General features: G+C 35.1%; 1 protein-coding gene across 3 annotated transcripts in view; it reads left to right on the forward strand.

Moving 5' to 3' along the window:
- Nucleotides 1-16123, forward strand: part of aff2 (AF4/FMR2 family, member 2) — a 193316-nt gene that overhangs the window by 150575 nt on the left and 26618 nt on the right. For all 3 annotated transcript variants that reach the window (XM_015351809.2, XM_015351811.2, XM_015351812.2), the window contains one exon: nt 14833-14992. In XM_015351809.2, coding sequence (XP_015207295.1) covers nt 14833-14992 — 160 coding nt within the window. The remainder of the gene's footprint in view (nt 1-14832; nt 14993-16123) is intronic.

The raw sequence follows: 16123 nt of genomic DNA on the forward strand, positions 1-16123 counted from the left end.
ACATATTAACTACATTACTACATAATATAAATATTATGGATAATTATGTAATAACAGCAGTACTTTAACTGCACAACAGTTTTTTAACCCAAAACATATTTTTCCCTTGCTGAGATTACAAGTAAAACTGTCCTTCGATTCTCAGAAGTCGAATAATTTAGAATTAATGAAATAATGTTACTTGGGATTGCTTTCCTTTTAATCCAGATTAGTTATAACCCCTAAAGTCAAACAGCTTCAGATACAAAGATGTTAGAAATACATAGAAATAAACATATTCATCAGAACCAATAATAAAAAAAGTTATCTGCTCATTTCTTTACCTTCTAAATTTGTATCTTTTGAAAATATTTTACCATCACAGTGTGCACTTTCAAAGGTGTAAAGGATATTTTGAAATTACTTCTTTAACGGAAAATAGACTACTATATTACTTTCAGTAAAATAACTGGATAGAATAGAGAAGTAGATTACTGTATACAATTGTTTTTAAATTCTTTGATGTCCAAATTTCCCTTGCATTTATTTTCAGGATGAAACATTTTTATAGTAAGCAGGGAATTCAAAGATAGTCCCTAACATTTTTGAAAATGGTAATACTTTTAACAATAATACAACATGAATTACCAAGAATACAAAATATAAATGTTTTTTTAAACTACAATTACCAGTTTCCAAAACTGTTCAATCAATTAAAAATATATTGGTACAGTACCTTATTGAGAGTTTGTGGTTCATGTAGTTTCTTTGCCATATACAAGTATTAAAATAAAATAAAATGAGCATTTATTCAACAGAACACCCAACTTAAATATGGAGGAAAAGAGATGTATAGTGTTTTTAACTGTCTTAAGTTTTGTTAACTGAAAGTGAAAAGATAGAACACCAACTACTCACTTTAATGTCTCTCTTCTTCCACACATTGTAGCCTGCAGTTCTAATTGCATTATTATACATGTACATTTCAGGAGGGGGGTGGTGAATATCCTCTTTATCTGTCTTACAGATCAGATCATGAAAGTGGTGAAGGTCTGTAGGGCAGATGGTTTTTTCAAGTGTAAATTAAAAAAAAAAGAAAAAGTGTGAGTGAGCTTTCCCAAATTATTTATACTCATGTATATCTTTCACTTTGCTTTTCCAATGAAAAGAATAAACAAGAACATACTGTAGAACAAACCCTCTCCTCAACGTACAGTTCAATTGTAATCACAACTACGTCAAAGCGTGTAGACATACTTCAACCTAGGCAAGCAAAGTTTGTCTTTTAAGTTGTAACTTTGATAATGTGCATTACTTTTGTGTGACCTACATTATGGCTTTGTTTGAGAGTACCAAGAGTTTAATCTATGAAGCCAGATTACTGCTGCCTCTCACTTTTAAAGGTAAGTGTGTTTTATTGCTTTAATATAAATTTTGTTTTGAAATTTTACCATAGAAGATATGTCTAATTATTTTCTTACCAAAATCATGTTATTGTATATTCTTAGATTTTATTACGTAAAGATTTTTAAATGTTTTCAAAAGAAGAATGAAGGAGATTTTGTGATTAGAAACCCTAAACTTTGTTTTAGATACAGTACCTCCCTTTCACCATTACAACAACTTTTTCTTTATAGATCTAAGCATTACAAAGTAATATCGTATCCATATAAACAGGTATAATCCCAACACAGTCACAGTAAGTAATTTTATTTGCTCTGGAAAGATCCCAAAACATTCATTTGTAACCAGTTCGAACAGATGCCATGCTCAAAGGCAGCCAAAAGCAAGTCTTGAGTTGAGGCCATAAACGGGTTAATTAAACTTAGAAACCAGCTCATAATGTGTTTGCTCTAGCATAACCAGGTGTCTTTGGAAATCCCAGATGGGAAGTGGGTGAATTTATGCCAAACAACTTCTTAATCATGCCTTTTTGTTTTCAACACAAATGGATTCCCTACCTTCTGAACCTCATGTTGTTCAGTATTCATCTGGTTCAAATGGTCCATAATGAGCCTCAGCTGCATATGCTGCTGTTGGTCTATAAAGGCAAAAATAACTATTGAAAACAAGTTTAATTCAAAATCCCATTTCACATGGCGAGAAAAAAACAACAGTGAATACTTAATACTTGTTGCCATTAAAAAAAATAAACTAAAAAAAACTAATAAATATTCCTGAACAATGTTATTGAACATAACAATAAATTGATCATCTGCACACCTTTGCAACATATAATGTGAACACGCATAATAAAAAATCATTTTTTTAAAAATCAATAGTATATTCACTACAAAAATAACATTGAAATGTAGTTCACCTGTTTGTGATAAATTTTGATGTTTCTATCACAAAAAAACATTTTTCTTAATTATTTACAAAAGCCTTTGTAAATAATGCAAGGAAAATAGCCATAAATTGAAAATAAAATTTGAAGTGTAGTGTAATGTAGCTTGGCAATGTAGCATAGTGGTTAAGTCCCTGGACTCATAATTGGTGCCACTAGTCCCAGCTCCAGATGCTGGTGTTGTACAATGAGAGAGGTATCTTGTACCAGTTGTGCTAGAACACTGAGCTATATAAATCTTGACCAGCACTGTAATGTAATGTTTCTTTATTAGCCCTATACAATTTCTTGCATTAGGAATGCATCTTTTCGCATACCCCAGCTTTTCTCCATGGAGACACAGACACAGAGACAGGGAGAGAAGCTTGGGGTCTGCCATTGTACAGCGCCCCTGGAGCAGTTAGGGTTAAGGGCCTTGCTCAGGGGCCCAACGGAGTAGGATTCCTCTGCCAGCCGCGGAATTTGAACCAGCAACCTTCCAGTCACAGGCGCAGATCCTTAGCCACAGAGCCACCTGTTGGAGGTAATCCCAGTAATGTCTTTAAAACCTCAGAAACCAGGATAAACTCTGGTACTCTGAGTCTGATTGGCTTGAACATGGAAATCTATGGAATCTAACAACATTAGACAGTCCTGTTTAATTCCTTTCACTATCAATTTCAAAACATTCTGGTACTGGTTGCATACAGACAGTAAAGCAAAGAAAGGGTTAATAACTTCATAATATTTCACTGTTTATAACATGCAGCTGTTTGTGCTTTGGCTTGGCTTCTCCAGTTTGTATCATTCTCCCTCTGTGCTTCAAAGTATTTTGCCATGATTTCAGTGTATTGCTTTCTAGTTTTCTCTGTTTTTATCTAGTAATGCTACCATTTTTTTATATTATTAAAGTTATAAATAGTTTCAGTAGTATCGTAATAATTTTAGTACTGATATAATATTCTGAAAACCTTAATATGAAGCAAATTATGAGTGTTTTTATTCTTATATATTTTTACCAAGGACAGGTACAGTATAATGAACTGCATCAACACAAGTAATAGCAAATCCATTTCATGAAGCTTATTCAAAAAATAATTTTGGAAGGATGTGAGTATTATAAAAAATAATAACTAAGTACCTTTAAATGTATATTGGTGATGTTAACACGAATAGGTAAATGCCAGACACCAGCTGTGAAACAATAGGAACAGTAGTATTTAATAAACACATTAGGGCTGGAATTGTTTAATTCCAGTAATTACATTTCATTAGTGCATTAGCAGTAGCCTCAGCTGAGCAGAATGTGAGTAAGGCCAGGTAGGTTTCTGCTTAATCACTCTGTATTATTTGCTGCATTATTGCATTGTCAGGCTGGATGGTGTATTGTGGGAGCTTCCTTGAGGGGATGGTGAGGTGGCAAACACACTGAGACAGCCCATGTATCCCAGTTTACAGACAATCAAATTAATTGGAGCCAAGGCCATTAACTCAGCTTGAATTATTTTACTGCTTTTGCAAAAGAGCAATAGGCTAACTTTGTCATCCTAGCCTGTTTACATGAACAGAATGCTGAGGTATTAAAGCTGAGGGGTCACTTTGTCTCGACTATTTCAGGGACACAGTGTCATCTTGCCAGGAGCTCAGAGAAATTTGTATTGATATCCTGTTTCTTGAAGGTCTGTTACCAACCCACACAAGTTCATCAGGCATGATTATATATTGAGGACATCTCAGTGATTTACATACTCAGATTACTGGGGGTCAGGTTATAAAAATCCTTTGAAACTTGTAAATTACAATTAAAGATTTTGTGGGCAACCTAAAGTTTACCAATCAAAATGCAACAGTTTTTATTTCTTATTCAAAATTTACTTAACATATATAAAAATAAAATATTTTAAATAATCATTCACACAAGAACTGTAATTAATATTCTTTTGAAGTTATTGTGGCTTTTAAAATTTCCTCATTGTCTCTAGATCTATAAATAAGAAAACATAGACTAATGTTTTTACTTCTAAATACTATGGGAAAATTTGCTAGAAACAAATCATCAAGCTTAGATTTATTGTTTTAATTCCATTTTCATAAATAGTGATGTCTAAAAACAAAAATATTCTTTAAGGTTGGGTGTTAGTGATATTTAGAGACTGAAGAATATAGATAATAGTATGTCAAATTGTTTCAGTATTGACATTAGCTTCAACAGTTTATAAATGTTAAGTTTTAACACAGCCTCATAGATATTGGAATTCCAAGCAAAGTCACATGACTTTTTAAAAATTTCTGTCAACAATTGGAGGTAAAAATAAATAATATATTAAAAGACATGAGATATCCATTCTATCTGACAATTGCAACTCTATTGATTAAAGAGTATCAAAGACTGGGATCAATATAGGCATTTCTAAGACACCAATCACTATTTTAGCGATTATTATCCGTTTTTACTAACAACTGCTGACATAAGCAGTGGACATACTACTGGCCAAGCAGCGTTCTTTTTTGCACTTCTTAGTTGTTTAGTGTAAGCCACTCTTTCCAATGAAATAGACACACCCGGGGATATCTGCAAAATATTTTAAAAATACGATACATGAAAAACATGGCACCACAGAACCCTGTGCTAAAACCGTAAAACATCAACAGTTAGAAAGGGTACCATTTTATTTTGGTTGAATAGAGTGACAAATAAAAATAAATAAATAAAAATAGACAATACAATAAAAATACACAACTAAATGGCACACTAGTTTTTACCTCTGGGAGTTTGTTCCAGTTTAATTTGTCCAATAAGTTTGGTGTGTCTCAGACGATGAACACTGGTGTGATTTTTAAATAGAAATATAAAACCTTTAAAAAAACTGACTATATACGTATATTAGACTCCCTTATATTTAAAATAATTTCAGGAGATATCCTTTGTGTGAGAGATGATACTACACATTAGTACTTCATTACGTTTTTTACACCAGTTTTTTTACATACAGGTTTCATTGTATTCAGCATACTGCACTACGTGGACATAATGTATCGAATACACCCTGGACAAATATTGTAGCAGCTCTATTTATATTGAGTTTTGTCTGAGTTTATTTTATTTATTCACACCTGAAAAAGGCTTCACAGCCGAAACATAGTGTTTTCTCTCTTCTCTTTTCAGCATGGACTAAACCTATTACTTGTTCCTTTGCAGACTACACATGTTGATGCAGCTACCCACCTGAACTATTACAAAATATACTGCAACTAGTTTTTACTATATTTTGACAGGTGTGTTACGTTAATGGCTATAATTGAAAAAAATCCATATTTCTTTTAATGATTTTATATTAACACAATTACTGTGACACCTGGCTTTTTTTATTCTGGCAGTGGTCAATATCAACCTATCCTGGGAGAACAGGATTTACCATAACTTAGATAAAAGCAACATGGTTTATTAAAAAGCTTATAAATCAGTATAGAACATTTCTTATGTTGTGCATGTTTGTATATGCAATTTTCTACACATTACAACACACCTTAAACCTGCTATTCTACATCTAAGGGAAGTTGGCCTTTCAATAAACTCAATGGGCATGAAAGTGGAAACTCTTTTATTTGAAGATAATTAACAGCTATTGTGCTTAGTGACTCAAGTGAAAATAATTATCCTCATTACAGTGTCACATTGTTCTTGTGTTTGTTTGCTTAAGAATCCCCGGTTGGGTTAAATAAAAACTACTTTTCATTCAGTTAGATCTATGTATGCATTTAATTTCTAAAATTATGATCCTTTGTTGAAACTGCAAAATGTGGAAACGTGCTATTTACTTAACTACACTTTAACCTCTGCTTATTGTCTGTTTTTTTAAACTTTAACTCTCTAATAAGAATTTTAGTAATGTATCTATCAATCAATCAAAGTTTTAATCAATCAAAGTTTATTTATCAAATGCACAGCAATACAGCGTGCGGCGGTAGTTGCTGGCAATGAAATGTCTTTCCTACGAGCTCACTGGTGGGGGGGATAAAAATCACAAAATTAAAGTTACAAAATAAGGTTACATAATAATCAATAATAATGCAATAGAAATTGAATAAAATATAAATAGAACTGCTACAGTATGTGTCCAGGGTGTATGCAATACATTATGTCCAAGTAGCGCAGTATGCCAAATACAATGAAAACAGTATGTCCATGTAGCTATTACAGGTGATTTGGTGAAGGAACTGCAGGTTGGCTATTTAGGAGTCTTATTTACAGTAGGAGTTTTATTGCCTGGAAGTAGAATCTGTTGGACTTTGACTGAATGCTTTGGTACCATTTACCTGACGTTAGGAGAGAAAACAGTTTGTGACTGGGATGGACCTTGAGAATGGACCTGCACTTCTTAAGACTTCTAGGTGAAGAGATATCCTGGATGTTTGGTGGCTCACACACGGCAATGAGCTGCACTGACTTCACCACTCTCTTGTTTTCCTGGCACCTTGCTGCCAGGGTTTCAACTGCCTCCCTGTACGCAGACTCTTCACCATCTGTGATCAGGCCGATGAATGTTGTATCGTCCGCAAACTTAATGATGGAGTTTGAGTTATGCCTGGCGACACAATCATGGGTAAATAAGGAGTAGAGGGGAGGGCTAAGCACATAGCCTTCCAGTGTTTAGAGTCAGGATAGAGGATATGTTTGTGCCCACCCTTACCACCTGCGGACGTTCCGTCAAGAAGTCCAGGATCCAGTTACAAAGGGAGGTGTTCAGTCCCAGGTCCTGGAGCTTGATGACAAGCTTTGAGGGCACTATGGTATTGAATGCTGAGCCGTAATCAACAAACAGCATATGTTCCTTTCTTATCCAGGTGTGAGAGGGCAGTGGCAATAGCATCCTCTGTTGACCTGTTGTGGCAATACACAAATTGCAGTGGGTCTAGGGTGTCAAGCAGTGAGGAGGTGATGTATGCTTTGACCAACCGCTCAAAGCACTTCATGAAAACTGGTGTGAGTGCAACAGGGCAGTAGTCATTCTGGCAACTGACTCTGGGTTTCTTAGGAACGGGGACAATGGTGGTTTTCTTAAAGCAGGAAGGAACTATAGACTGAGCTAGAGTAAGATTGAATATGTCCAAGAAGACATCTACTAGCTTGTCAGCACATGCTTTCAGAACACGGCCAGGAATAGCATCATAGGATCCCTGTATAGATTGGTGTTTTTAAAAACTTTACACACATCCGCTCTGGATATGATCAGTGGGTTTCCGTCCTGGATTTCTGGAATCCTCCTGGCTGGATATGGGTTACTGACCTCAAACCGATAATAGATTGAATTTAGCTCATCAGGAAGAGAGGAAGACTGTTGTGTGATATAGCTGGGTTGCGTTTTGTAGTCTGTAACGGTGCATATACCACTCCACATGTCCCGTGTCTTGCAGCCATGATAATATGACTCTAATTTAACTCTATAGTTGTATTTAGCTATTTTGGTGACTTTCCTGAGGTCGTATCTGGATTTTTTGTGTCTGTCCATGTCGCCAGAATTGAAAGCTGCTGTCCTAGCTTTAAGTTTGGCGTGTATCTTGCCATTTACCCATGGTTTTTTATTTCGGTATGTGCGAACAGTAATCCTGCGAACCACATCTTCAATGCATTTGTTGATGTAGCCAGTAACATAGTCCGCATACAGATTGATATTTTTTCTGGCAGCTTTGCAGAAGATCTGCCAGTCAATGGTATCAAAACAGTGACTTAATATAAAATCATAAAATTCATCCGACCAACGTTGACTGGTTCTTAACACTGTAAACATTGTCCAAAGTGTTTGTTCCGCGCGTCGGGCAGTTGATGTGTTGATGTAGATTAGGCATTGTTTTCTTCAAGTTTGCATCATTAAAATCACCTGCTATGATGAATGCCCCCTCAGGATGTGTATTCTCGTGTCTGCTAAGGTGACCGTGTGATTCATTCAGTGGCCTTGTGAAATTTGTCTGCAGATGAACTCCCTCAGTAGATAGAAAGGGCGACATTTTATTGTCAGATAAAATGTGTCACATCACACTGTCTGCAAACTCTTCATAAAATGATATTTTACACAAATAGTTTAAGTGGACACCTTTGCCATATTTCTCTGTTTGTGGTATTTTGTGAGTACTACAGTAACTGTGATGTTTTTTTTTTCATTTAATGCTACTTTACATTAAAGAAACAAACTTGAATAAAATGCAGAAAAACAGCATTTATATGTGTAGGTGATATCTTAACAGAATTCAGAATTATTTAATTTCAAGACAATGTTGTCAAGACCACTGTGCAGATTTAAAGGATCTATGCATTACATGAAACTGCTTTTCTAACTCTTAGCTGTCAAGTTATGACCCTATTCTTGCAGAATCTCACAGGCACAATATTAGCAGGACAGAGATTTTGGTGCAAATATTTGAGTTTCTCTAAGTACAGGGAGTCACATGTGTTTACTGATGCCCTGAAAAGTCTTGTATTCCTATGGCATTTAGAATTGTATTGAAGATTGGATAATTTTAAAGTCCAGACACCCTGCTTTCCTGATATACAATGGCATAAGTTATGTCCCTGTGGATGCCAAACTTTGGCTTACAAACTGTGAATAAATTCGAATACATATTTGTCACTATAGAAGGTATAAAAGACAGGAATCTTTCTGAGCTTGTTTGAGGAGCACAGCTCATGTAGAATGCCATACAGAGAACAGCATAGAAAAGCTGACTACAGACATCTGATCATAAATAGGCTGCTGCACAATCTGTATCCAGGGTCATTTTTAAGTAATGAATTTTTTTGGTCTACCTTTTTAATCTAACGAACTCTTCTAGGGACAGAAAAGGATGTACAGAGGGCCTGTCAAAGCCTAGCTTCCAAAGCCTGCAGTGAGCATCTAATTTATCATGCCAGTATGCCTCCCTGAGCAGAAGGGCGTTAAGTGAATTAGGATACTGCTGAAGTAAAACAATCGATCAAGGGAATTCTGGTCACTGTAATTGGTTTTCCTAAATGTAATGGTCATAATTTTTGTGCAGATAGCTTTGAGGCTGCTGCTAAACCTCATCCTCAGAGGATTTTTTTATGACATTAGAGAGGAGCAATAACAGTTGATTTTACACATTTCAAGTGTACGGAGCTGATAATTTGATAAATTAAAGAGTTTAATAAATTTAGGTAGAAGGAGCAGGCATTATAATTTCTATGTCTGTGTGAGCTGTTCGTAAGGGCAATTTATTAAAATAATAGAGCAAATGTCATGTTGAAGATCATTTAATAACACAGTGGGCTGAAAGAGAATGTGTAAATTATACATCACACCCCTGCAGCACCCCATCTCCCCTTACACACGCACTTCTTTATTGTTACAGCTACAAAAGTGAATGACATTTCATTCATATTTCCTCAGGATATTTAAAGAATGAACCAATTAATGCAAATTGAATGGAGGTTTTATTAAAATAGTGTTTTGCACTTAAATGGTCTGTGTGGTAATAAGGCCAAAAAGGCCACGTCTTAATACGTACCAGTCACTTATTCACCTTAAAATAATCACTTTTACACCAACACTTATAATCATGTTCCTAGGTCCCTCACCAGAACCCACCTGCGTCCAACAACTATCCTAAATGTTACACCCCTTTACGCCTAGACACTTGGGGTCGTAACATACAGCAATAATACACAGCCTGAAAGTGAGACAAACACATGGATGGATTGAAACATAAGATATACAGTATCAGAGAGGTTATAATTGAAAGAAGGCCATTTGACCCCTCTGCCTTATTTGTTTGCTAACATCCGGTCTATACATTTCTTGAAAAAAGCAGGAGCAACAACCTCACTGACAAAGCAGTCCCTATCAATCAATCCCAGTCTCAGTGTGCTAGCAATATAATCCAGACCTTTCCTGGTACTCAAATGGAACATTGAACATATCAACATTAAATGTCATCTGCCTGGTGTCAGCAAAACCTTGTTTTTTTCTTGTTTTCTTTGTTAATCCACCTATTTTGGTCTCTGTGAACTAGTTTATGGACTATACTACAATGTAGATCAATGACATCCTGTATATTAATTGCAGCAGTGGTCTTAATACAGATCCCTGTGGTAATCCACTAATTAAATCACCCCAGTCTGGGCTTTCAATCCTTATTTGTATTTGTACTCTGCTTTCCATTAACCAGTTTTCAGTTCAAAAACTTAAAATACCTTAAATGCCTATTTCCTGCAATTTAAGAATTAATATTACGAGGAACTTTCTGACAATTAATAACATCAAAATCACTGTAAAAAATGTTGCATTTTAAATGTTTTATGTTTAAACTGCACCAATATTTGTTCAGCTAATAACATGAAATCAGTATTGTCTTTTGATTATAAAAAGAATCAGGGATTTTTACCTCTACTTTATAATTCCTAAAGAGTCTTTCTATTGTTACTATAATAGTTTAAAAGAGTAAGGTCTTCCAGTCACAGTAGCTGTGGGTCTTTACTCAATTTACCAAAACTTTAGAGTGACTTTAGAAGCAAAATTCTTAGTTGATGGACTGCAGGAGACACTTGATCGGCGTACTGAAGTATTCCTTTGCTCTTATCTCTTGTTGAATGGGCTTAGAAAATATGTACTAAAATTAATCGTGAGATTCCTGAACATGTCATGATTGCAGCAAACCTGTGTTTGACAAGCCTTTTTTTCTGATCTTTTGAGTAACATTGATGAAAGCCTTTCCACAGCTCAGTTCATCTATTCAGTCAGTTGCTTTCTCTTTTGGCTTCATTGATCTAGGATTATGGTATCAGTGTAAATAGAAAAAAAGAAGATCGCAAATCAATACAATCCTGTTACTAAAGTTGCCAATACAGCAGCCTGAGGCTGTGGGTTCTACTTGGTTTGTTTTTGACCTGTGATCTCCAAAGAGAAAATTATTCTGCTGTATTTTTATTTCTCTTTCTAAGGATACAAAGCACTGGGAAGATAGCATAGTATCTGTTCTTCAGAAATGCATTGTTTTTAACACATGTAATGAAAATTGCTTAATTGGATGAAGTAACTCGTTTATTACACACACATTGATATAAATCAAATTGAATATTTATGGTGTTGATAGCTTTAAATAACATTTAGATTTTTTATTCCTTTCCCATAGTTCTATGAGATTGGCTCTAAGACATCTTATTCATTTTCTAAAATAGCTAATTTAAGATCCTGGATGTTTTCTTTTCACTGTTTTTTTCATGACATTTCTCTAATTGCCATGTAAAATCACCCAGTCTCACCAAAGCACAAATTATCATGTGCACAGTTTATTAATTCACAATCTTTAGCATTCAATAGCAACAGCCACATTTATGGTGAAAAACATACCAAAATATACAAAGTGTAGTTATATTGTGAAACTATTTATTCGATTTTATTAGATGTTTTTTCATTTTATGTAAAAAATTGAATTTGTCCAATCATAATAATTTTGCCTTTGTTTTACCACTGAATGATTTTAAACCTCATACTCATCAAATTGGAAAATTCACTAATAAAACCTTCTTTCTAAAATTGTGAACAGTTTTGGGCACTACATTTTAAAGACGTAACTGCTACTCTGGAATCAGTCTAGAGAAGAGAATGCAGATAATCCAGGGCATTAAAAGAATGTCCTACACTGATAAGCTAAAAGGAATTAACCTTTTTGGTCAGAGAAGACTACAATGGATCCTGATCCAAGTCTTAAAAATCTTCAATGGCACTGGTAAAATCAACTCAGAAGTGGAAAGTACTGTACATGGAAGCGCATTTAAAACTGATAACAGGCACTTCTTTACACTAAGGGTGGTAAGAGTATTGAAAGCTGCTCATTAATAAAGCTGATACCCTCCCTGGCTTCTTTAAAGAAATGAAATAAGAGTTTGATGAGATCCTTTGATCAATTAGCTACTAATAACCAAATGGTATAGAGAGGCTGAACCATTCTTATGTTCTTAGTACTATATACATGCAGTATATGTCATTGTAAACGAGAGTTCAACACAATATTATTATAAACTAGTTCAAGTAGGGAGCTGCGTCAGCATGTGTAGGCTGCAAAGGAACAGGTAACGGGTTTATTCCATGCTGAAAAGAAATAAAAGGAAACACAACGTTTTGGCTGTGGACCCATCTTCAGTTGTGAGCAGGTGTGTGCATTATAAACTATATGTCTGTCCTGACATTTATAGAAGGTCAGAATATTTTGTTTCTCCTTTTAAAAAGTGCAAAACTAAATCTTCTGTATTGTACTCTGCTTACACTTGCAATTATGATTAGAAAAGTGTTGGCTATGTCTTTTTGGGAATTATCCTAATGCAAGTGAGCCTCTTAAGGCACTAACCATATGCACTAACAAAGTATGTCATCACCCTCACACATCAGCACATCAGCAAAAGTTTAAAGAAAAATAAATGTATTATCCATCAATAAATAACTATAAGTTACTGTATAAATAAAGACGCACAGCAAGGAAGAATCAAAAGGGGCTTCAGCAGAGAATTCTTAATTACAGGATTGAATGTTTGCTTATGTTGGCACATCAGTTCTTTGGTTAACATAATGTTCTTTTCCTTTTTAAGGATTTTGTGAGATGGTCCTTTTATTGTAAGCTTTGAAAAATAATCTGTGTTGCTTTACAGCGACAACTTTTTTTTCAGCATAGTACCAAGCCATGGAGCATAGAACAGAAATGCAGTTAAGACTGCTTTAAAGAAGAGCTTGGAAGAAAGCTGGAGAAGACGTGTTTAAATGAGAGTTCAAATGATACTTTGAAGTATTGAATATATTGCATTTTTTTTTACTTTTTTTTGCAAACAGGCCTTTTTATTTTGTTGGTTTTTAAAGGCTCATAGTCAATTAGTTGCCACACAGATGAAACACTAAGAAATGTATTCTAGTCTTTATTAACATTAGTCCTTTGCATTTATAACCCAGTGGATCACCCAATAAATGATAAAATGAAAGTTTTACTAAAACAACAGTTTCTATGAAAACAATAAATTGCTGTAACAATGATGCTGCTTCTCTAATGCAGTTGGTAGTATCTCAATAAGCTAAAGTATTTTGCTTCTTGTTTCAATTGCTTTATAATATTTTGTTTCACAATTGCTACTGATTCGCTAGTTCCCCTCAGTTTGATGACATTGTTTTCTTGCCATGGAATTTTAAACACTAAATACTGTCTGTTGTTGCCTTGTCTCCTCAAAGTAAAGATACCTTTACAGTGCATTAAAAATGAATTAGACAACAATGTCTTTGGCCTGAATCCCAAGATACACTAAAGTTAGAAACTGTTGACTTCAGACCCGCCCAGACTGACAGTAGACAGTACTGGCCCTGGGGGGACACACAACTGTGTTAGCCCAGCAGGATATACAGTAAGAGTGTAATCAGCATTCTTTTGCCCTGTACTAGCCTTGATTTTATCCACATATTTTCGATAATTAAATTAACCTTTTAAAATTATTTGTAGGAATTGAGTACTTAGCTATTATAAACTGCTTTTAACATCTTTGTCTAGGCGCTGTAATGCCTAAAATACTGTTTTTTTTTCACATAAGACTGAATGTAAACTAACGCTTATTATTTTGAAGATGCACTCATGATGGCATGAATCCAGAATCTATCTCTGATCCTGCCCCCAGCAAGGCCTGTCACACCTTCCTAGTTGCCAGAGTATTTAGCCACAATATAGACACATTGTGACACATTATATGTGCCAAAAATGCATATATAATACATATATAATGTATACAGTATATATATTATATATTAACTGGAATGGTTAGTCTGGATATTGCTACATGCCATAAATATACATTTATTGTACACAGCCATAACAGATGCATTGAAAGGGTATAAAAGAATAGCTATGCATGTGAAGAGTAATCAAGGAAGGTTTCAAGCTTTTTATCAATGGTTGACTGAAATAGATACTAGGTGTGGATAACTAAAGATGTATTTCTATTTTTGACTGATCCCCTAGAGAGACCATAAATGTGCATTTTAAAAATCATAAGGGAAGTTAATACTACTTATTTCTAGCTTGCACCTAAACAAGCACCTAAACAAACTCAGGCTATTAATATAGAAAAAATGCATACTTTTTCATACAACACAAGATGCACAAAATGTCAGATTGTAAGAGCTATAAGTTTTTGTATGATTTTAAATCAGTGTACAGTATACATGATGGTCATATAAAATCTAAAACAATTGGAGTAGACAGTACCTTCAGCATGGAAGGAATTATTTTCCTTTGTTCAGAAGTTGTGCAGTTGTAATGAGAGAAACAGTCTTCATAAGGTTGGTCTGTAGCATTTCCAATATATTTTCAGAAAAAAAATCCAAATATTTTTTTCAATGTTATTTCACATCTTGGGATTGACAGCTCGTTTGACTTAATAACTGGTGCTGTAGTACTGAGCAGTGAGAGTGACAGATACGGGGGATGCAGGCGTTGAACAGAGCTGGTGTGTCTGATCCTGAGCTGCTTCTCTCTGTCCATAGCCTTCCTGGGTCAACAGCAAGGACGGCTGAGCCGGGCCACTCCAGCGGCGCCTCTGGCAGCTCCAGCGAGTCGGAGAGCAGTTCTGAGTCGGACTCAGACAGTGAGAGCAGCTCTAGTGACAGTGAGTGTAATGAGGGATCCCGGAGTGCCACCCCTGAGGTACTGTTCAATGCTCAATAACCTGTGGAAGAAAAGAGAATTACCTCTATACAGTGAAATACACTTTGTACAATATCTAAAAAAACAGCTTTACACCCAGTGATCATGCCTTCTAGTGAGGTGTAATTTAAATGTGGTCAAGTAGGAAACTTGTCATTTAGATTAAATTCTCATATATTTTCAAATTTTAGTAACCTTTTTTGTGTTACAGTACAGCTCCAGAATGGCAGCTTCTGCCCTTAAAAAAGAAATTGATAAACCCCAGACTCTGAATCATTAATATTTTTCAACAGCTGAGAAAAGACAGACACTACCTTTCCTGACAAGCTCTAAGCATACAATGCTTGAGATACAGAAATACGGTCTAACGAATTCTACTGAAAGTTTAATTGGCTGCTTTAAAGCTGCCCAATAGTAAAGTGCTTATGGCACTTTCAAGTTGAGTAAACATGTTTTCTATTGTGGTATTCTTCCCCATGAGGGGGCTGCACAGCAAGATGTCAGAGTAGGTCAGCCAATGAGATTTGTTTTCTGCAGGACAAAGAACATTTTGTGGGCTGGGATGCACATTTCATTTTATTCTATAAACAGTGTTTATAGTGCAATCTAGTGTTTAAACAGGATCTAAAGGCTAATGCCTCTGCATGCTCTTTTGATTCTTTACTGTTCTACTGTACTGTAGGTACTTTCAAATTAGAATTAAATGTGTTAAGTATAGAAAAAAATATATGTACTGCTAAAATACTCTACGCTTTTTTAAATGAAAGAATGGAAGACAACATTTGCTTGCATTACGTTATTTTAACTGTGCTTTATGTTGCAAAGGAACAAGTAATAGGTTTATTCCATGCTGAAAAAAAAGAAAACACAACATTTCAGCCATGGAGCCTTCTTCAGGTGTGAAGAAGGCTCCACATTAAGAAGGCTCCACGGCCGAAACGTTTTTGTTTTCTTTCTTCTTTTTTTCAGCATGGAATAAACCTATTGCTAGTTCCCTTGCAGCCTACGCATGCTGACACAGCTACCCACCTGTGCTTTATGTAGTTTTTTCATACAATAGGTAGTTCATTTTAAACATCAATTTGAAACAGTCATTCAAAGCACTATTTTATGATTCTTTATGAACTTTTT

The sequence above is a fragment of the Lepisosteus oculatus genome, chromosome 8 (genome assembly GCF_040954835.1).
Source record: "Lepisosteus oculatus isolate fLepOcu1 chromosome 8, fLepOcu1.hap2, whole genome shotgun sequence".
Classification (NCBI taxonomy): Eukaryota; Metazoa; Chordata; class Actinopteri; order Semionotiformes; family Lepisosteidae; genus Lepisosteus; species Lepisosteus oculatus.